Genomic DNA, 24,054 nt, shown 5'->3' with positions numbered 1-24,054 from the left:
ACACCACTCTTGCATTGTCGTCGCCCAAGGATGACCCTTCCGTCGTCGCCCGCCGTCGACCCCCCGCGTTGCTCGAACTGCCACCGTCAAGCCCCATCGCGACTATAAAAATAACGTTTATATATACATTTATAAATATTTTTAATTTTTTACATATACATATATACATTTATATATATTTATATATTTTCTTCTTCTTTTTTGCTGTTGGTTTTTTTGCTTCTCTTGTTTTTTTATGGTGATTTAACTGTTGAAATAAAAATTAAAAAATATAATTTATTTTAAATTATGAAAGAACATAATTTATTTTGATTGTATATTTGACAATTGAGTAAAAAATATTGTTTGTGTTATTTCGCTTATTTCATGCTCTGTTATTAATTTTTCTTCAATTCGAGGGTATTAATTAAATTACTTAATTTAAATTATTTACTTATAAAATTATAACATTTGTGTAAAATAAGATTAATATTTTACTTAAATCAGATTGGAGTAAAATTATAACTTGGTAAAATTACTTAAATCAGTGTAAAATAAGATTGGAGTAAAATTAATATTTTTAAGATCAAATCTAATATAATTAGATATATATTTTTAGTATTTTACTATTAAATATAACAACAGTTTTTTTCTTATTATTTTACAATCAGATTTAACAATAGCAATCTTGATGGTTGTTATTAAAAATGTTAATATTAATATATATAACAAGATCACACAAGTAATTAAATAATTTATTTTCTCATTTAAGATCACTTTAAATACCAACTTATTGCAACAACATCAATTATATATTAAAATCATCTCTTATTTTGTATTAAAATTATATTTCTTAAATTAAAAAAAAAACATAATAGAGAGTGGGTGAAGTTTGGGCGGTTCGAGCTGTCGGGGCAGGGGGGCGAGGCGGTGTGGGGGGCAGGCGACGGTGGTCAGTGGTCGGTGGGGGGTGACGGCGATGGCGATGGCGGGCAGTGTTTGCAGTGTTGGTAGGGGAGACGGCTATGCGAGCAGGGGGGCGACGGCGGGCGGTGTTGGCGAGGGAGACGGCGATGGAGCCATCTTTGGGCGAGGCGATGCGAGAAGTTGTGTGGGGGGCGGGCGACGGCGGTCAGTGGTCGGTGGGGGGTGATGGCGATGGCGATGGCAGGCGGTGTTTGCAATTTTGGCAGGGCAGATGGCTATGCGAGCGGGGGGGTGACGGTGGAGCCATCTTTGGGCACGGTGGTGTGAGCAACGGTGGCGGGGTTGACAACGACGAAGGTGTGAGAGCGGTGTGGGGGGCAGACACTGCACCCACGGGGATGGGTTTGAAGGGGGTGGTTTTGAGAGAGAAAGAGTGGGGGGAGAGACACAGTGAGAGGATGGTTTTGAGAGAGAAGAGACAGAGAGTGTGGGTTTGAAAATGGGCGAGCAACTATAAAATAACTCAAAATTAAAATCAGGTTATCGCGAGATTTAGACGCTAAAATCTCGCGATAATTTGGGTTTGTCAACCCATGTGTTGCCGCATTCGTCCATATAGCATTATCCATTAAATTAAGCCCTCTTCTTCTTCTTCTTCTTCTTCTTCTTCTTCTTCTTCGTGCATTCTGCCAGCTTTACCTTTGCATCTTAATTGTTCTTCTTGTTAACTAATTATACACTAATTATGGGGATGGATCAAGGCCTCAGCAGGAAGATGAGAAGAGTTTTCCTCCTACTCAACGTCATCCTTCTCGCCATAGGAACCTGCGGCGGCCCTCTCATCATACGCCTCTACTTCCTCCACGGCGGCGCTCGAATTTGGCTCTCCAGCTGGTCGAAACCGGCGGCTGGCCCATCAATTTCATCCCCCTTCTTGCCGCCTACCTCCAACGCCGCCGCATGCAAGGCTTGGCCGCCACCGCCGTCCTCATCAAGCCCCCCATCTTCTGGGCAGCCGCTATCATCGGCGTCCTCACTGGCTTCGACGAATACCTCTACGCCCATGGTCTGGCAAAGCTCCCGGTGTCCACTTCGTCGCTGATCATCGCCTCCCAACTTTGCTTCACGGCGCTCTTCGCCTTCCTCCTGGTGAAGCAGAAGTTCATATCGTACACCGTGAACACCATCGTGTTGCTGACCATCAGTGCCGGAGTTTTGGCTCTGCACACGAGCGGCGATAGGCCGAAGGGCGAGTCGAACAAGGACTACTCCATGGGGTTCGCGATGACGGTGGTCGCGTCGGCGTTGTCTGGGTTGATTCTGCCGATGGTGGAACTGACGTACAAGAAGGCGAAGCAGGCCGTGACCTACACCCTGGTGTTGGAAATTCAGGTGGTCATGTGTTTCTTTGCCACTCTTGTTTGTACCGTCGGCATGGCCATTAACAATGACTTCAGGGTACTCTCTCTCTCTCTTTAGCTGGCTTGGCATATTATTTAGGACAATGCTTGACGGACGAACGGCTTGACGCACGGGTTGACGAACCCGATTTATCGCAAGATTTTAGTATCAAAATCTCGCGATAACTTGGGGTTCAATTTTGAGTTCCTCGCCCACACTATATCCTCGCCCAAATTCAAAAATTAGGTTTTAGGTCGCCCGCTCTCTCTCTCTCTCTTACTCTCTCTATCCTCACCCCCCATTGCCGACGACTCTCTTTATTTCTCTCGCTCGCTCTCCATCCTCACCGTCGCGGGCTGTGAGGATATTGCCGACGATAATCTCCCTCTCTCTGATTTCAGGGGCTGTTCCCCCATTGTCGACGGTAATCTCTCTCTCTTTCTCTCTCTCTGATTTAGGGCTCTCGCTTGCTCTCCGTCCTCACCGTCACAGGCTGTGAGGACATGTGGGACGTTAATCTCTCTCTCTCTCTCTCTGATTTAGGGCTATCGCTCGCTCTCCGTCCTCACTATCACGGGCTGTAAAGACATTGCCGACGGTAATCTCTCTCTCTCTGATTTCACAGTCTGTTCCCCCATTGTCGACAATAATCTCTCTCTCTTTCTCTCTCTGATACCAAAATAGTGGAGGTATTTTGGTCATTATTTTCAAAAGGCAACCAATAATCTGGACAAACAGATGATCAGTTATGCTCCCTGTTTTTCTGCTCGAAAATATACCTTGTAAACTTAAGGACCATCTGTCAAGTGTTAATATCAATAGTTAAGGTACTTAGGTCACCAGATAAAGATAATCGACCATCAAATGTTTTTGAAGACACAACACACAATATCAAACACATTCAACCACACTGCTCTATGTTTACTAATGTTGAAAGAACATTCTTGTTAAGAGAAAACAAGGCTTGCTATTGTGTTGATATTCCAGTTCTGAAGAATAAGATAAAGCTCCTGAATCTTCATTATTAGGTTGCAACGTTTTATTATTCTTGTTCATATTTGTATTTTATCTTGTCTAAAGTGTGAATGATCCTATTACTCCTACTTAAAAACTTATTGATTTTTCAGCCAAAAAAAAAAAAGAAATTTATTGGCTTGAAGGCAAGTGGTTGCTCACCATTGTGTTGGAGTGGTTGCTTAAAGCTTGTGAATCTAGGGATGACAAGTTTTTTAAGTGTGATTGGGTTAGAAAAAACTCGATATTGGATAGTGGAACATAAGATCAAGATCAATCTTGCAAGTGAGAGTTGGCATTGAGGTACTATAAATCTTGTGCTCTTTGTCTTTGAATGCTGTGATTGTTGAATGCCTGTAATTTACATTTATAGCTTTGCTTTTTTCCTTCTTTCTTTGCGTGTTTGTATGCATGAGTGTGTTTGCTACACCTGTCTTTTAAAAGGATAAATTATCTATTATGTTGTTACTAGGCCCTACTATTCTTGGATGGTGTTTATTTATCTAGTGCTTTCTAGAGAGGATTGATTTGTAGTATTCTAACATATTTTAGCTGGCATTCTAGCAATTAATTTTCTCAGTTTGGTCTGGGATAGTTGTGTTATTATCTTATTTGATTGTTTTTGGAGCCCAAGCTAACAATTAGATGTAAATTTAAATATTTTAGTTAAGATGGCGTCCAATTTAGAAATGGGTGAAGCTTCAATTAACTCTTCAACCGAGCATCAAGGAATCATGTGTAACCATGGTGTGCCTGTTTGGTGTTTGACTTCATGGACTAAACCTAATCCTGGAAGGAGATTCTTGCGATGTCTATTTTGGAAGGTAATTTTTACCTTATAAATGAAATAATTGTTAATGATTTTCTTAAAATTGATTGTTGGATGGTTTGGTGGACAGGATGATGATTGCAAATGGTTTCAATGGATCGATGATGAACGAACCAGTTGTGAGAAAAAATTATGCGGAGTTTTGTTGGATAAGTTAAAACGTAATGAAAAGAATAGTGATGAAAAGGAGAGATTACTTCAAGAACAAGTGAGGGCTTTAGAAGAAAAAGCTTTAAGGAGAAAAAAAAATATTGACGCTTCCGGAAGCGAACTTTCAGTTGAAAATAAAGCTTCATGATAAAGAAATGAAGTTTGTTAGGGTTCTAATAGTGCTAGGATTGAGTTGTTTTTTATTAATTGTATGGCTGTCGAAAAACGATGGTAGTAGATTTAGGTATTTGCCTTTAATGTAAAGGATAATCTATGTTAGTAAAAATGTGCTTGTTACGTGCAAGTTGTTTGTTTGTGTATCAAGGACTTAAAATCATGATGAAATTTTGCATGCTAGTGATTACATATTTGTGCCTTTATATGTGTTTACATAAAATATATCCATTCTATCGAGAAAAAATAATATGTCAATTATATTTATTTTTTTGTTCCTGAAATGATAAAATGATTGGAAATTTAGAATACCTCATCTAAAAACAGTGGACGTCTCAATTTCTCAAGTTGTTATGCTGTTGGGAATGTTGTGCAAAATATTTCAAAAAATACAAACAATGTTGTGCAAAATATTTCAAAAAATTCATGTTTGTAGAGGGTAGTGCCAATTGAGGTTGAAACTATCTATATGTGATCATATACATTTGCTATGTGGACTAGCAAGAGATGAAACGGGATATTTGTCCCTTGGTGCCAAGCTTTGCCTTGTCAACTACATGGGTTAGGTTTGGCTTGGCCAATCTGTAGACTAGTCTTAGCCAATTTGTATTAAAATTGGTAAGAAAAGAAAAGAAATTATATAAACCAAATCAGTCTTAATCTATCTAATTTTCAATCTAAATTTTTTATAAATTCTAGTTCCAACTTAGTTCAATCTAAGGTGAGTCTGATGTAATCAACATTCATTAAAAATATTTACTTTTATAATCATTTACTCTCTCAATAATAATGGAACTTTTCACAATAATTATTCAATGTGTTAGTGTATTTGTAAAAGTTTTATATATCTACAACATAATATTTTAATTTGTAATTTTCTTAAGAGATAAAATAACAGATTAATTTTACTATTTTAATTTGTAATTTTTTTAATTATAAAAGAATAACCTTTATCTAGGCAAAAATTAATTAAAATATAAAATATAAAAGGGCATCTTTCAATTAAAAAATAAAAATAAAAACAAGAAAAACCAAAAGGAAAATACAAAAACTATAACCAAACACAAAGTGGCACTGGGTCTCCCATGAAACACAACTGGTATAGTCCTTGTTTGGATGAAGTCACTAACAAGAATACAAATAAGGGCTTCACCTTCTCAAGACAAAGACAATGCAAGGAGATGAGATGAGCCCCACGACCTGTTACCTAATTTTCACTGGTGGCCAATGGCTCACCTATTGAACCATTTTGTACTTTGAAAAAGGACTAGACTTGCATATTTAAGTATACCAAGGCGTTAGAACTGAATCTCAAGGCTGTTCCTTTGAAGCTAAAGCAGCTTGTTTTGAAGAGCATACTCTTTCCTTCCAAGAGCAGAAAATGCATGGCCTGCAGACGGAGAGTACAGGAGTAAGTTAATGAAAGAAGCCAGAAATCTAATGGGGAAAGATGGAAGTTTTCATGTAAAAGTACAGGAGTAAGTTTTCATGTAAGTTAAGGAAGTTTCAATCAGAATAAAAATTGAAACATTAATTTAAATGGATCTCAAAGATCATAAGCAACTTCAGAATTGACAGCCAAACATTATCAGCAACACAGGGACCATGAAAAGAGAAGATGTTTGCAAAATAAAATGTAACTATTGAAGCTTTGAATTGTTGTCAAATTAAAATAATGCTTCAAGGTTCAGTGGCATAAGTATACCATCTGTCAAATTAAAACAGGTTCAATATTTGCAACTACCAAAAACAGGGTAACCTACCTCAAAATTCTGGTGGGTTGTCATCGGGCTGTAGATGGGGCGGGTATATTGGCATACAAGGATGACCCTTGCTAGAGGTAGGCACCATAGGCACTCCGTGAGAAGCATTCCAAGAGACTAGCTGTAAAAAGATGCATGCATATCAACCTAAAAGACAATGTGAAAACATTTTGACCCAAATTTTATCTAACTACTTACCATCAATTGTTGTGAGTGGGAGATTGGGGGAAGCGCTTGATACTGTGCATCTTGTGAAAAAGTTTGATTGAAAGCTTGAGCATCTTCGACAATGTTTTGACTCGGGGCATTGGCTTTGTTTGATTTTGAGGATCCTACCTAGACATCAAACGAAAATAATTGTTATTAAAATGTATTATTCAATCACAACATCTTTCCTTGAAGCAAGAAAAAATATATAAAACCCATACCTTAGCTTTCTTTATACGTGTTTCCAATGGGCCCTTCCTGCGAAGCTTCCTAGGGGCTCCTTTTCTCTGGGAGCATATCGAATCCATTATTTGCTTGCTTGAAGCCGTTACTATCTCTCCACAACTACAAACTTGTTCTTGCATACTGTGTTGAACATATATATTACCACCATAGCTTGGATTTGCATTGGATATGCTCAATGCATTCAATTGAGATTGGATCCACTCCATAGTTGCCCGGGTTCGTTCTTCGTCGTCTGCTACCTTGTCTGCTACCTTGACAAATGCACTGCACAGTTGATCGTATCTTAATTGGCTAGGCGTACTAATCCAATCATTGTAATTGATCTTCACCCTCATGTAAGATCTACTAACATCTCGCCTCCATCGCCGTAATATATATCTCTCAGGAATGGATCTGACACCATTTTGGATCAATATTGTGCCAGCATGTCTACAAATTATTCCCTTAAACTCGAACATGTGACAGCTGCAAACAATATCACAACTGTCTTTCTCAAAAAAAATTGAAATTTTTTTTTCCTTCACTCTTTCATCAATTATGATATCTTCTCACACCTCATACCTCGTACCAAGCGGTACTTCTTCAGTAGACACAATCGAGCAATAAATCTTTCCAGTTAACTCTTCTTGAAACTCTTTGAATTTTGCGATTGTGTACACTTCTTGAAATTGTTTCTCAATGGCCAATCTCGATACACATGGGACCATCTGAGAAAAAGATCTTACGTCGGCCTGAAACTCCTTTTCAACTTTACACCTCATTGCTCGCTCATATTGTTCAACGAATTGCTTCAATGAGGTTTTCGAGTGTACATATCCATCAAAGAATGCGTTCATACCCTCACTCCGCTGCATTGTTGACATCCCTACCCAAAAACTAGTTCTCACAAAACATGGGACCCATCGACATCGTTCTTTGTAAAGTCCAGACAACCAATCATTGTCATGCAGTGCATATTTCTCAATGAAGATATTCCAGTTCTGCTCGAATTCTTCAGGACTCTGTGATTCATACACCATCTCATGTACGCCTGAAAGAATATATGGCTTACAACTATAGTTACCAAATTTTTTTGGTAACTTCTTTAATATATGCCATAGACACCATCTATGCTTTGTGTTAGGGAAGACTATCTCAATAGCATTTTGCATAGCCCTATCTTGATCAGTGATTATTCCTGCAGGTGCCTGATCCTCCATACACTCAAGCCATGTCCTAAATAACCACACAAAAGTCCTGGTGTCCTCGTTGGAAATAATACCACATCCAAATAGTGTCGATTGTCCGTGGTGATTTACGCCAACGAATGGAGCAAACGGCATGTCGTATCTATTGGTTAAGTATGTGGTGTCAAATGTGACAACATCACCGAATTCCTTAAATGCTTGTCTACACCTATTATCAGCCCAAAAGACATTCTTCAATCTGCCATCTTCATCCAAATCCACACTGAAGTAAAAACCCGGACAAAAGGCTTGCATCTTCGAAAAATAAGCTTGAATAGCAGCAGCATCTCCCTCACCAAGTCTTAACCTCCTCACCTGATCAATGTAATTTCTACAATCCTTTTCCACAAATGTCAGGTTCTCATATCCACCAGCTTCAACAACAGTTGAGTTATAACTTTTATGTAATGGAATTCCAGCTATATCATTAACTTCAAGCTGTCGCTTGACATGTTCACTTAATTGTCTGTTGCATCGATATAACCTAGATTTGGTTGGACTTGTTTTATGGTTATGCTCAAGATGGACAATGGTTATTCGCCATGTTCCTAAAACGTCTGAACATGCTGCTATCCTAGCTTTACACCCTAATTGAACAGTTGGTTGAGGATTCAGAGAGGTGCTAGTTTTAATATTTCTTTTTCCTTCTCGGCTACATGCATATCCCACATACCTTAGAACGCCGTCATCACCCTTCCTCGAACTCCTTCTTTTAACAGGAAAACCCACATCGTAAGCATATCTTTTGTAAAATTCAAAAACGTCTTTCTCCTCATTAAACTTCATTCCAACCTTTGGGACAAGATCACTCTCTTCTTCTAACGTAGTACACTCATTATTTTTGGTAATTTTCTCATTATTAACGAAAGTTTTCTCATTATCTTCAAATGATTCTGCAAGCACAATAGGATTTCCTTCTTCAAAAAAAAAAAAAATATCATATCAGAATATAATATTACATATATTATTGTTGGTTTCCTTCATATTAGAATATACTGAAAAAATCAAACATACCTATGTCACTCATTGTTGATTTCCTTCGTCTTCTAAAATTAAATTGATTATCTTCTAAAATATGCAAATGCACTGCACAATTTTAAAGACTGCATAAATATACAAAATCGTTAACACTCCTAAGTCTTTTTAAGCATACCATTACAACTTATATTAACAGCAAACCAAGACAACCAAGCCCAAGCAATCTATCTCAACCATACCTCAAAAACAATTTACCAAGTTATGTCTGCGTAATAATAATACTAAGCACGAAAATTAATAGAAATGATAGCCCTTTCAAAAAACAAAAGGATTATAATAGGTAGCTATGCCGACAGGTTTTCACAATTATTGCAACAAAGACATGGCATTGTTTTGTTTCAATAATTAACATGAGAAACAATACGAATGTTGGAACTAACCCAGTGAGATTAAGGCTTGCTGGTGGTGAGCTCAGCAGATATGACTCAATTAAATCTGCACATCCAACATCTGGCTTTCTAGTAGATGATATGAGAATGTCTGTGAGTAGCTAAGTAATGCACATACAGAAGAAACATAATATCACTTACATCATAAAAATACATAAAAACATAAAAATATAAAAGGAAAATAGGCATTAGAGGCTGAAACATAAAAATATACAAGCAACATAAAAATATACCTAGGGTTCTTGCTTCCGCCGAATATCAGACCTCGTCGCCGGCGATAGGAGGAGACAAGATCGGTTAACAAATACACACAGAGAGAGAGAGAGAGAGAGAGAGAGAAAGCTCGTCATCGGCAGCAATAGGGTTCTAGACGGTGACGGCGGAGAGAGTAAGAGAGAGCAAGCGAGAGGGGGAGACGCTGGCAGTTTCAGTCGATAAGAGAGAGTAAGAGAGTAAGAAAGAGTGTGAAAAATCGAGTGAGGCGAGAGGGGAAGATTTCTTCTTTCAGTCGGTAAGAGAGAGAGCGTGAGAGATGTTGTGAGGATGTTGCTAAACCCTTAGACAGCATTTCTTGGCGCGAGGATTGAAACATTGGGGGTTAAATTGTAATTTTCAGCAAGGGTTAAACTTGTAATTTAAATCGGGTTCGTCAACCTGTGCGTCAAGCCGTTCGTCCGTCAAGCATTGTCCATTTATTTATCAACACGCACCAAAATTCTTAGTAGAAGAAGATAAGGTTAATTTTAAGTGCAACCTAGATTACTAGTTGTTAGTAGTGTTAGTGATCTCAAGATGTTAAATTGGAATCTTGGTGAGTTTTACTTGTTCTTACTTTTTACCATTACATTGAGTGGCATAATATTAAAAAAAAAAAAAAAACAGATTAATTAAAGATAAATTCTAAAATATGGGTTCTGATTTAAATCTTTTAAAATGGGAGTGCTGAAAAATGGGAATACTTTTTACAATTTTTGTTTACAGATTGCAACATTTTTGTAACATTTTAGGTTAATTTTTGTTTACGGATACTTTTACATTTTATTTGTATTACACTTTTGTAGTGTATAATGTTCTTTTTTATGTTTACAGATATTGCAACATTTTTATTTCTTTAATTTTTCAATTTTATTGAGGGAAAAAATGATATTTAATTTAGTCTTTATAAATTGCTCGACTAATATATATATATATATATGTACACATGCATAAACTCTCAGGGATTCAAAAATGGAGATATAATATTTCTTAGCTAGTCTGCACTAAAGTGTAATGAATATTTCTAAATTAATTAAACTAAATAACCACACTGCTGATATAATATATCACCCAAAACAAAAGGAAAACAACAAACAAAGAAACTAACACACCATACGCCCCTCATTACTGAGAGATTTGCCATCCTACTAGTCAAGACATGCATGAATGATAACAAGTCACTAATTGCAGTGGTACGTAGTGCAAGAAGAGATGGCACCTTGAAATAAAACAATTACAAGTTAAAAGCACTTGTGGAAGTGACAGTGGGTCTCTTTAAGGAGCCCAACGGCGAAGCTTGCCCGTGCATTTTAATCAAGATTATTAGAACTTGTTAATTTGCTTCGCTTGCCTTTGCACATATGTAATTAAAATTATCGAGAAGTCATTATAATTCCTTTATCACGTGAGTAACCCAAGCTCACACTTACGAGAGGTGAAGTTTTAACTAAGAAAGTTTTCTTTTTTTTAATAAGAATTCATAGCCTATGCTGTTTGGAAGTTCTGAATTGTCTTGACAACTTAGCCTCAATCTCCCATGCCATGCAGGCCATTCCAAGAGAAGCAAGAGAGTTTGAGCTGGGAGAGACCAAGTATTACGTGGTACTGTTTTTCAATGGCATATTCTGGCAGTGCTTCTTTCTAGGCGCAATAGGAGTCATCTTCTTCGGCTCGTCTCTACTCTCTGCAATCCTCATCGCCTCTCTTCTCCCGGTAACAGAAGTCTTGGCCGTCATATTCTACAAAGAGAAGTTTCATGCGGAGAAAGGCGTTTCTCTGGTTCTGTCTCTGTGGGGTTTTGTTTCTTACTTCTTTGGCCAGATCAAACATGGCAAGCACAAGAGTACCGAAACTCAACCGCTGGAGACTGAGATGCCACAGAGCACTGTGGCCAGTATCCCATGAACGGTTGGTTGGATGCTGTCCTGTCGTGTCATTGAATAATAACAAAGCCATTTAAGTTCTTAAAGCAACTTTTTTGAGTGTATCGGAAGGGTGTTTTGTAAAAAGCCAATTCCGGCCACAACTAAATTAATGCAAAATACAGGCAATCACAAGCCTTAAATTTTGTTACGTGGGCTCAACATCTCCAACCACGTGTTTGTGGTCTTATCCTCCCTAATGTAATTATATCTTTGTGGGCTATTTAAAGTACTGTCAGGGCCCAAAATGAACAGTGACAGGCCATGCTAGCCGAGGCCCAACTATAGCCTGGGCTGCAAGTAGAGCTGTTAAATGGGCTAGCCCACGGGCCACTTGGTTTGATGGAGAGAGGGATATGGCTCCCCATTTTTCATTTATATTTTACGTCATTTGTACGGATGGGAGACTGAGCAGAAGCTTTCTTTGTTAGTTTGATATTGATCATTTTATATAAATAGTCCAGGTATATTTAATATAATTTATTTTTAATATTTAAATATTTTTATTCAATGATAATAAATATATCATATTTTAAAATATTTTACTAATTAGTAAAATTATTTAATGCAAAAAATAAAATATATTAAATATATTTTAACAAATACTCTATAATTAGTAAAATTCCATATAAATAATCATTAACAATGGTTAAAGGACAATAATTACACATTACTCGTAGTTAAATAAATAAATATTGGTGTTTGGAATTTTATAAATAAAATAATTTTAAAATATCTTTTATATGTTTTGTAAAGAGTTAAAAATTATAACATTAAAAAAGTAATTTTGAACTTGGACTGAGAATATCTGTGTCAAAATAAAATTGAAATTGAAAGTGCTCGTGTCGTCTTACATTTAGCCATATTGTGCCCATACAGCGCCTAATAAGGTTCTTCTGGCCCCTCCCATCCTTTTATTAATGGTTTTTCTAAAAATTTGGGGTATAAGTGTATTAAGAGAGAAATTGAATGTGGGGTGCAAGTGAATTTTTCAAAAGTTATGGGTGCTGCTGCAAATCTCGCAAAGGGCTGAGAAGTCACTTTAAATTTAATACAATACATATTAATGTTAAGGATGGCAAGTAGCGCGGGCGGCACGCGCGCGCAAGGGGCAAATGGCATGTCGCTGGTTCGAACGCGTGCTGGAGGTTTTTTGGCTGATTTTTCAGCCAAAACCTTGCCCAAAACAGCGTCGTTTTTGGCAAGGCAGTGGGCAGCCCTTGGCTGCCACGCTGGGCCGCCCAATTCCTTGCTTTTTAATTGTCAATTTTCAGTGAATTTTGGGGTTCATTTCGAGTAGTTCCAACGAGTAAATTTAGGAGAAGAAGAAGGCGCGCTGGAGTTGAAAATTGAGGAAGAATTTGGGAGAAATTAAGGGTTCAATCAAGGTTTAATTAAGTTTTGATTAGCTAGGTAAGTAGAGAATTATGTATTAAACATTTTGTACGGTTGGAATTTTGTTTTGAGTCCGATTTTATTAATTTTGGGCGTTTATATTAATTTGCAGCGTGTATTATTTTGGTAGTGTTCAAACGTAAAAACGCTTTAAATGGCTAAATAGATACAAGCTTCTTTCTACCCATGCGATCTCTTTCCCTTTTATGAACCCCTCGTCTTCCCTTAATTCGTTTCGATGTTGTTGACACACATTTTTGTAACACCCTGCATCGAATGATAGGAAGGTCCGGGACAACTTACCCTGATGGGCCTACACGAACTTCCCAGGGGGGTCACCCATCTTTGGATTACCCCAGGTCAAGCACGCTTAACTTGGGAGTTCTTTGCCTACATTCAGCCCGAAAGGTATCCAGCTGGTGTTGTTTCCTTCCTTACTTATTCTCGATATATACTACCCTTCTCTGGACTATCTTGGGGTGTTACATACATCGTGTCATCATCGTGGGGCCCACAGCTGCGGGTTAGTTCTCAGCTATCGTCATTCGACGACCGGGAGGCTCACTGCACTTATGAGCCCCTCAGTGGTTGCCCTTTGGGCAACCGATGTGGGACATACCCGGTGCATCCACACCATCCCCCCCGGCAGGTGTAGTGGGGCTCTATCGGCCCCTCCCTTATCCGGGGTTGTAGGGAGCATTATGGGGTTTCCCACAGACGACGCCAAATATTGACACACATTTTTGTAACACCCCGCATCGAGCGATAGGAAGGTTCGGGACAACTTACCCTGATGGGCCTACGCGAACTTCCTAAAGGGGTCACCTATTCTTGGATTACCCTAGGTCAAGCACGCTTAATTTGGGAGTTCTTTGCCTACATTCAGCTCAAAAGATATCCAGCTGGTATTGTTTCCTTCCTTACTTATTCTCGATATATACTACCCTTCTCTGGGCTCTCTTGGGGTGTTACACACATCGTGTCATCATCATGGGGCCCACAACTGCGGGTTAGCTCTCAGCTGTCGTCATTCGACGACTAGGAGGCCCACCACACTTATGAGCCCCTCAGTGGTTGCCCTTTGAGCAACCGATGTGGGATATATGGTTTTTGGGACCGACCGCCACGTGCCACTTTTGCGAATGGACCTTGATAATCGAACCTCGAACTTGGCGATGTCGGGCCTCGATGAAAGAACCTAAATCTCTTCTTTTAACTGGATGCAGTCCTCTGTAACATGACCATGGTCGGGGTGGAAACGACAATATTTTCTTTTGCTTCGAGTGTTGGGTGGAGACTTCAGCGATGGAGGACACCGCAGATAATTCTTATCCTCTAATGCCAGTAAAATTTCTGCTCGACTGGCGTTAAGGGGAGTATAACTCGTCGGGTTGCCATGGGCACCCCCAAAGCCCAGGCGATCAAGAGCTCGAGAAGGGCGATAGTCCGTCTTGTGTTCCACCATTGGCTTTTTCATCTCCTTTTCTCTTTCTTTCTTGTCCGGTTGTTCAGCTCGCTTCACCTTCATCATCTCTTCCGCATTGATGTACTTATTAGCCCATGTAAGGGCTTCTGTGAAAGTACGAGATGGAGTCTTGGCTAAGGACTGAACGAATGGTCCCGCCCTCAAGCCATTCTGGAAAGCCACCATTGCGATCCGCTGATCGAACTCATCAATGCTCAATGCCTCTTCATTAAATCTAGCCACGAAATCCCTTAGGGATTCACCCTGGTCTTGCTTGATGTCCACCAGAGCCATGGAAGACTTCTGGTGGCGCTTCAAGGGAGCGTAATGGGCTAGGAAGCAGGTCTTTAGCTCTTCCCAACTGTTGATGGAACAATGGGGAAGACAGGAATACCAGGTCCGAGCATGACCTCCCAAAGTAGCTGAAAATGCGCGGCACCACATCGTGTCGGACCCCGATTGCACCAACATGTGAGAGGAGAAAAGTTCTACGTGATCATAGGGGTCCGTGCTTCCGTCATAGAGCTTGATGGATGGGATACGAAACCTTTCTGGTGGGACCTCCAACATGATACCCTTGCTCAAGGGTTGGTTAGAGCAAAGGTGGGGCAACTCTTCCTTTCCTTTTTTGAGTTCCTGAACTTGCCTCTCTAGGAAACGCAATCGCCTCTCCTGCGAAGTCCCTCCTTTTCGTAAGGGGGAAGAAGTAGATCCTGCCACCTCAGAGGGGTGGATTTCCTGGCCCGATTGGCGAGATTGACGAGGCTCCTAAGTAGGAGGAGATGACTGGTGCTCCGCCCTCTGAGAGGGCACGTGCGGACAATGTTGTTCATTTTGGTGTAAATAACCAGTCAACAACTCTGTTAACTGTTGACCTGATTCTCCAGCCTGGTGAGTCGATCCTCTGGCATTGGATTGGCCGGAGGTGGTGGATTCTCCCCTTGCGGTAGGGCCTCTAGATTAGCCCTAGCCTGGCTTCAAGTCACATCCCTTCGGGGAGCCATGTAGGTAGTTATGGCCAGGAGCGAAAGTCGTGTGATACCTGTGGAAAGACCGAGGTCCGAGGTGAGGAGTTGAAGTCCAAAGCGCAAGGTAGGGAAAGAAGAGGCTGGCGAGTCTGGACGTCGACCCCACGGTGGGCGCCAAATGACAATGGTTTTTGGGACCGACCACCACGTGCCGCCTCTGCAAATGGGCCTCGAGAATTGAACCTCAGACTTGACGATGTCGGACCTCGGTAATAGAACCTGCAAGACAACAGAGTGGCGGGACTAGGGTCCTCCGGGGTGAACTTCGACGCTTAAATCAGTAGAATAAATGTAAGTAGTCCTAACTATGAGAGCTGTAGAGCTTTTTATACCTGATGAGGACCGGTCCGGATCTTTCGGATTCTGCACAAGATTGTTGACTTACGATATGTCATCCTCTTGGGTAATCCACGTGGCGAGCAAGACTATTAGCACGTAGGGGTATTCTAGTAATTTTAGGTAATGCCACATCAGGTGTCACGTATTAATTATATGAATTGAGGATTTTATTAGTATGATTTAATTTAAATTAAATATAAGACTCATTAGGGTTTTATTTACGGTGTGCCTACGTGGGATTTTAGACGGTTAATTATTTATATTACACGGTTAGATTTTATTAATGTGAGCCACGATTTTATTAATTGCTATTAAACGTTTTACTTTGCAGTGGGAGTGCAAGAAATGAAAGAAACGACCGTGTAAAGGCAAGCTCCTAACCCTCTCCTCTTGTTCTTTAATTCCCGTAAGAGACTCCGTAGTTTCTCGTATTTTATCCCTTCTCTTACTCTAATTCGGCGCTTAGCATTATTTATTGAATTATTATTCATTTGTTTTAATTTAAATTAAATCCGGGACTTTTAGAGTTTTATTTGTTGTGTGCCTACAGGGGTTTGTGCCGCCCCAGTCCTTTCGGAATGGTGCTGAACCCAACTTGGGGACTAGGTTCCTAGACGTGCGGGTTTATTTACGATTTTTCTTGGATTTATTTATGGTTCGGTTAGAGCTATCGAGCAGTAGGGCAGGGGTCAGTTATTGGTGACGTTGGGGTAGACTATTGTACAACCACTACAAGAAAACAGTCAATTTGAGACGGATTTACAGTTTGAGACGGATTTAGAGACGGATTTTGGGCCGTCGCTAAAACCTTCGTCGGTAAATTTGAGATGGCTTTTGAGACCGATCAGAGACGGATTTAGAGACGGATTATTTTCGTCTCTATTTGAGACAGATTTAGAGACGGATTATTTCCGTCTCTGTTTGAGATGGATTTAGAGACTGTTTTTTTTCGTCTCTGTTTGAGACTGATTTAAAGACGGATTTAGAGACAGACGTTAGAGACGGATTTAGAGACAAACGTTAGAGACGGATTTAGAGACTGTTTTTTTCCGTCTCTGTTTGAGACTGATTTAGAGACAGATTTGGAGAGGAATTCTTGAAGCAATTTGAGACGGATTTAGAGACGGATTTTTTCTGTCTCTATTTGAGACGGATTTAGAGACAAACGTTAGAGACGGATTTAGAGACTGTTTTTTTCCGTCTCTGTTTGAGACTGATTTAGAGACGGATTTTTCCGTCTCTATCAGAGACGGATTTAGAGACGAATTTGGGGAGGAATTCTTGAAGCAATTTGAGACGGATTTAGAGACGGATTTTTTCTGTCTCAAAATGCGTCTCTATTTTAAATTTAATTAAAAAATATCTTTATAAAATTTTATATATAAACCTGATATACACAGTATAAATAATGCAAAAACCTGATATAAACAGTATTAGATCCATACAATATTAAATTCATACAAAAAATCCGTACAATATTAAATTCATACAAGAAATCCATACAACATTAATAAAACACATTGTCCATGAACAATAAAAATAATACAATGTAATATCTATCCATGGCAATGGCGGATCCTCCTAATGATCCGAAGGATTTGAGGGCGGTAGTAATCTTTCTTCTATGTCTAACAAACGATGGGTCAATGGTTGTATAGTTGTGCTAACAGCTTGTTGAATTTGGTCAGCAAGTGAGATAGACGACGACTGTGGAGGCGATGGCGATGGTGACAACATATGATAAGATCCGGGAATAACGTATGCTTCTGACCCCATCCCATATACACGACCCTTCTTTTTCCCGCCTGCAACCTCTAACCATAATGATGTCTCATCAAAAGCTGGCTGCGAGGGCTGTCCGGCAGCGTCACTATCTTCTGTTGGGCCAACTGCTGATGATTGTAATGATGCATCATGTTGGCGCAACTGGAAGTCAGCCTGCAAGTACATGGAATAAGTTATACTATCAAAACTGTCAGTTAAGAATAATAGAATATAAGACACAAGTATTGTTGTATATTTACATAAGTTTCATCAGATCTACTATCAACAAATCCTGATTTATCCTTCCTTTGGTGTGTCGCAATAAATAATTCGGCCTGTGTAGGTGGGCGACCAAGTAGCTTAGACTGCAAAGGACAAAATAGTCTACTGCTCCATGCACAATGTAGAACAAAACAGTGAAAATTTGAAAAAAAAAAAAAAAAAGAAGCCAAAAGAAGAATGAAGGCAGAACAGAGAAGACAAAGACAAAACAAGAATGAAGAAGAAGAGCAATAGACAGAATGTTATAATTTTTAAAGCTAATAAATGTAAAGCTTTAATGGAAAATATAGAAATAGAGACAAGAAAAGAGAACAACCACTCGGGGGAATTCAAAATCTCATAATAAAAAACAGAAAAGTTAAGAGCCATGTCTGATTGGATGACTGGGGGCCAGATATGTTGTAGCAATACTAGTGGCAGCCTGCAGCATAAAATATCAACAAATATTGCAAGTCTGGTAACCACAACCACAACAAAGAGAAGAAAGGTACACTGAACAAATTTTAGAACCTTGAAAGAAGTGACACTCAAGACATAAAAGGCAATCCACCAAGGAAGTATAAATGTAAAACCTCATAAGCCTTGAGTGAATTATCTGCCACCTCCTTATGATCATTTCCAGTCTTAAACTCAACTAAGTAACGAAAGTAATCTCCCTTCCTGGAATGCCATAAAGAATATATTGCAAATCACCACTTTAGAATTGAAATATATGTCACGAACTCATGCATGCTTAATCTATCAAACACTGTATATCCACCTCAAGCACTGTGGGATTTAGGAATACATGCTCGTGCAAAAAAGAAGCTTTTCCTCATCAGGCTATATATTTGAAATAATTTTTTGTGAAATCTTTAAAGTATGTTTAATGTAACCAAAAAATGCAAAACAACCAAGTTGCACCAAGAACATGAAATAGCTAAGTGAAGAAACAAGTGTTATTACAAGTTTCACACATACGTGTTGTATATAAAAAGGTCTATTAATAAACAAATAAAAATTTTAAATTCTATATTTTTGAATTTTGAATTAAAAAGTTCAAAGAAGGAAAGCCAAATAAATGTACATCTACATTGATTTACTTTTATAATTACTTTTCAACTTTCCTATTTCTTTTAAACATAAAATGTGATTCTAATTTGTTCAAATGATGGATATGCAAGATTCCACTATGGATACAAATGTTCACAGAGGTGTCCAAATTTGGGGGGCAAAATAAAAAATAATACAATGTTTGGATGAGTGTGATGCGAATTTTGGAAAATTATCAAAAATATGTGGCACATTCCTAAAGTGTTTGTGCTTCTGAATGGACATCAAAACTGTGGTCCTACTTGCTACATTCACACAATATTAATACAATGTTTGGATGAGTGTGCTGCGCATTTTGGAAAATTATAAAAAATATGTGGCTCATTCCTGAAGTGTTTGTGCTTCTCAATGGGCATCACAATTGTGGTCCTAAAATTGCTACATTCACACAATATGCATATACCGATTATTCCAATTGTTGGGGATTAGTGAGCCCCTGAAAGATTCAATCAAAGAGGACCTAATCTCTTCTTAGTTGAGACTCTCAAAGTAAATTTCTCCAATAATCTCAACCATAATAAATATTATCCATCTGCCTCTAAAATCATGGAAAGCTCATAACATGAGAACTAGAATATATTTAACCCAAAAAAGATACAAAAAGAACTCACATCTTATAATAGAAAACTTTTGATTCTCTGGTTGAAGATGATGAGAGGAGATGGTCATCAATGACAGACAAGATGTCTTTGCACATCTTTGTGAGTTCTTCTTCAACCCTCTGTCAATATCCTTTATCCTCTTCACATTTTGTTCATGCCCCTTACCCCCCTCCTTTTGCTCATCCTTTTGCTCAATCGAAGACAATATGCACCAAGAGGCCCTTCTCACCCCAGTAACATTCTTGTACCACATGGATACCAGACTCCTCTCCTCAGCAGTCTTCCACATCCGATTTAACAACTTTCTTCATTGCTTCAACCATCTCTACAATAATCGTAGATTCAAAGGAAATATACAAGCATTGAACTCAACCAAATAAATCGAAGTTCAAGTCATTTCCACCAAATATTAGGCCCTGTTGAGTTTTAGAGAACATTTTTTAGTTTTCAACTCCAATTTTATAATTAAAAATATTCCAACATTTTATGTTTCAAAATGTCATAGTATTCATTTCTCAAAAAAATTTAGATAAATTACAAACATGTTCACAATGATAGATCATTCGCACAAATAACAATTGGAAATGCAAGATCAATTATATTTTTCGGTTGTCATCAAATACGATAATGATTACATTGAAATAAATTTTATTTTGTTACAGATATTAAATAGGTGAATAAATTTGATTTTGGTAGACAAGATCAATTATATTTTTAATGGTGATTTCATAATTTCTTAAACCATAATTAAAAGCAAGTGAAAAACCAAATTCATAGCTAGCAAAGCAAGTGACCACTAGCAAGGACAATGATTCTGGAACACAAATTAATAGCTAGCAAGTGAAAAACTCCAAGCAATCCCAAAAAATTAAAAGGAAATGAAAAAACAATTATGCTTAACAAAGATGTTTTCGTGGCTAATCAACACACACACGCACGCGCACACACACACACATATATATATAAAGAGAGAGAGAGAGAAATGGGAGGTATGTAGCTCTGGTTCTAGTTAATTTTCTTGTTCATTCTTTCTCTTCTCTTTGCTTGTGGATTAAATCTCTAGTTTGTTGTGGAGAATTTGAGTTGTAATTTGTCAGCTTGGTGTGGTCCAAAGGGACTTAGAAGTAGAGATATATACATATATATATATATACAGAAAGAGAGAGAGAGATTATAGGAGGATGATATACATTGATTTGAGTTCTAGTACTGTAAATTTGCTGCTTTTATCCACATTAGAAAATGATACCCAGCAAAACAAAACAAAAGGGAAATAGTTATTTTTTTCTTTTTCTTTTTCTATTTTTTTTCTTTTTTCAATTATAAGTCTCTCTCCCTCTCTGCTAAGGCAGTAAACCAAATATTTATTGAAAACAGCTCCCATTAGGGCAGACTTTTGGGTAAAAGAGTGAGAATGTTCTTACTACCCGTGTGTTGGACTTGGAGGAATAGGAATCCAGTTAATGAATGCACTTCTAATCCCACTATCAGTCAGTCTATTCTATTGTAGTTTTTAAGATATGAAAGGCAGTCAGTCTGTCTATTCTATTGATATCAAATCAAATCTTATAAATGTTGGATATGTTTTAATTTTAATGATAAAAAAAAAATATTCTTTAATGGAAGTAGCTAGCATTAGTGCAATTCATGAAATGCAACATGAAGTGTGTGTGGAATTGAATTGATGGGTGCAATGCAAGTGAAAGCAGAATATTCTTGATAGATACCGCAAAACTTAAAAAAGTAATTATGAACGACTATATATATATATATATAAGGTGAAATAACTCCCTAAGTACTCTTAAAAAAATGATTTGGACTCTCTTAATTAATTATTATACAATTTTCTTAATCTATGATCTTAAAAACAAATTCAACAGTTAAAAATTATACGAAACATGGTACCCCCAATTAATCGATCTCATGCGAATCGATAAAGATCATTGCCCCATTGCTAAACGTACGTGTATTGTGCTGTGAGTTCTTACATGACCAGTCAAGCATTATTAAGCTATATAAATCTTTATCAAGAAGACTGAACTAACTTACCAAATTGAAATCTTAATTAAAACTAATAATTAATCTAACAATTAAAAATAGTATAAATTTTGACTCAAAATAACCCATAACTTGATGAGTGTCTTCTTAATCTAACAATCTGTGGACATCTACATCAGTTGCAATCAAATAACCATTAAATCTAAAGAGCCAAAAAAGTTAAAAAACAGAGAAATAAAAACAAAAAAGTTAAAAAACTTACCGGAAGCTGAAGTGGAGGCTGCGACGCTGTGACTGGCGGAGGCGGAGGCCGAAGTGGACGCTGCGACGACGAAGACGATCGAAGGCTGAAGTGGAGGCTGCGGCGCTGCGACCGGCGGAGGCGGAAGCGGAAATTCAGAGAGTGTGAGAGAGAGAGACAGAGAAAGAGCGAGCGGAGGAAGAGTGAGAGAGAAAATGGGAGTTTAGGAAGCGGGGATGACGACCGAAGGCGGTGGAAGAACCAGACCTTGAGGCAGCCGCGATGATGACTGGAGGCCGATTAGGAGGCGGTGACGACGACCGAAGGGAGGAGACGAAGGCGCCGGCGACGACCGAAGGTGGGAGACGAAGGAAGAAGCTGAGGCGGAGGCTGAGACGGAGACTCGGGCGTGAGATCAAAGAGAAAGAGAGGGAGGAGCTAGGGTTTTGAGGGAAAGGATTTGGGGGTCGTGACTCGTGAGATAGGGATTTGAGGGAAAGAGGGAATGAGAGAGGGAAAGGAGGATTTAGGGATTTTAATTTTTTTTAAAATAATTAATTATTAATTAAATTTTAATAATTTTTTAAGTACTGCCTCTGGTTTATAAAATATTAAAAAAATTATAATTTTTATTAAAAAATAACATAATTTATTATTAGATATACTTTTTAATAATAAATGATACAACAATAGCTTTTTACTTTCTCATTTGTATATATATTTTTCTATTATTAGATATATTTTTGCAACGATAATCTTTATTATATATCCTTCCTTGAATATCAAATGTTATTTTAATATTTTCACATTTATGTATATATTTACCATTTATATTTTTTAACTAAAAAAATCTCAATGATCTAAATAGAAAGGATAATGATAACATCAAAATTAGTTGTCCAAATTGATTGTCGAGTTAATAAAAAATAAAAAATAAAATATCAAATAAATTATTATGTAAATAAATAAAAAATAAACTATCAAATATGGTGGGGTGACAAAAGAGTAAAATATGATTTTTGAAAAATGATGAAAAAGTTTGGTGAAAAAACACTGCTAAGAGTAAAACCTATCATCCTTAAATAAATGGACATTTCTTAGATTTCTCATAAGAAAAATATGATAAATTAATTATAAACTGACACATAGACTATTATTTTTAATTAGTATGAAATATTTATATTAAAGAATAATAAGTCACATGTCGATATTCATGAGATGAATATAATAGATATATGGATAAATGTTAGTTGAACATCTATTGAATGTGACACGACTCGCATAGGTAGTACCATTTTTTTTTGTTGATTCATATTAGAAAATTATTTATATATTTATTATTGAATGTCTATAATTTTTTATTTAACATTTTTTTAATTGATTTAAAGGTGTTTTTAATTAATTAATCATCTTAAATTTTAGATTAATTAACTTTTAATTTAATTATTTTTTAATATTTGATTTCCCCATTTTACGTCCTCAAAATTTAAAATGTAATGTATGTTTAGTATATATTTTATTTATAGAGTTTTATAATATTAAAATGTAGTGTATTACTAATTAAGATGTAATGTATATATTATTAATATTAATTACTAATTAAAATGGAGTGTGTGTTTTACAAAATTTTATATTTAGATAACATTTTTTAATATATTTTTTTATTATTTATATATTTAAATAAACTTTCAATAGATTTTAAATTAAATAATTATATTTAATTGTTAATTAGAGACGGATTTAGAGATGAAAAAAATCAGTCTCTAATTATAATAATCAAATCCAAGAAAACCCATCTCTAATTAGAGACCAATTTTTTTTCGTCTCTAATTAGTAACGGATTTAGAGATGGAAAAATATCCGTCTCTAAATTTTGAGACGAAATGTTTTCCGTCTCAAATTAAAGACAGATTTAGAGATGTAAAAAAAAAAAATCGTCTCTAATTAGAGACAGAAAACATTCCGTCTCAAATTTTAGAGATGGATTTCTTTCATCTTTAAATCTATCTCAAAATAGAGACAGAATTCTTTCCGTCTCTAAATCCGTCTGCAATTAGAGACGGATTTTTTCCGTCTCTAAATCCGTCTTTAATTTTAGAGACGGATTTTTTTTCCGTCTCTAAATCTGTCTCAAAATAGAGACAGAATTATTTTCGTCTCTAAATCCGTCTAAAATTAAAGACGGAATTTTTCCGTCTCAAAAATTTTCAGTCTCAAAACCCGTCTCAAAATCCGTCTCAAAAATCCGTCTCTAAATCACTGTTTTCTTGTAGTGAGCCTTGATGTGGACCATCGGGTGGACACTCCTAGTCACTGGCCATTGACTGG

General features: G+C 37.4%; 1 protein-coding gene and 2 pseudogenes across 1 annotated transcript; 1 reads left to right on the top strand and 2 right to left on the bottom strand.

Moving 5' to 3' along the window:
- The first annotated feature begins 1,681 nt into the window (after nucleotides 1-1,681).
- LOC127799687 (purine permease 3-like) lies at nucleotides 1,682-11,503 on the top strand (annotated as a pseudogene).
- A 2,610-nt stretch (nucleotides 11,504-14,113) lies between these two features.
- LOC127799686 (uncharacterized) lies at nucleotides 14,114-14,824 on the bottom strand. The gene has a single exon (XM_052333908.1). The coding sequence runs from the start codon at nucleotides 14,822-14,824 to the stop codon at nucleotides 14,114-14,116; it is 711 nt and encodes a 236-aa protein (XP_052189868.1).
- Nucleotides 14,825-17,328: 2,504 nt separating this feature from the next.
- LOC127799685 (14-3-3 protein 7-like) lies at nucleotides 17,329-19,810 on the bottom strand (annotated as a pseudogene).
- Between the last annotated feature and the right edge of the window lie 4,244 nt (nucleotides 19,811-24,054).

This window comes from Diospyros lotus, chromosome 4, assembly GCF_014633365.1.
Source record: "Diospyros lotus cultivar Yz01 chromosome 4, ASM1463336v1, whole genome shotgun sequence".
Taxonomy (NCBI): Eukaryota; Viridiplantae; Streptophyta; class Magnoliopsida; order Ericales; family Ebenaceae; genus Diospyros; species Diospyros lotus.
Note: the sequence above shows the minus strand (reverse complement) of the source record. Positions and strands in the feature narration are given on the sequence as shown.

Excerpts from the sequence above, each read along its gene's own strand:
- LOC127799686 (XM_052333908.1), bottom strand. The coding sequence starts at position 14,824 with ATGTGGTGCCGCGCATTTTCAGCTACTTTGGGAGGTCATGCTCGGACC.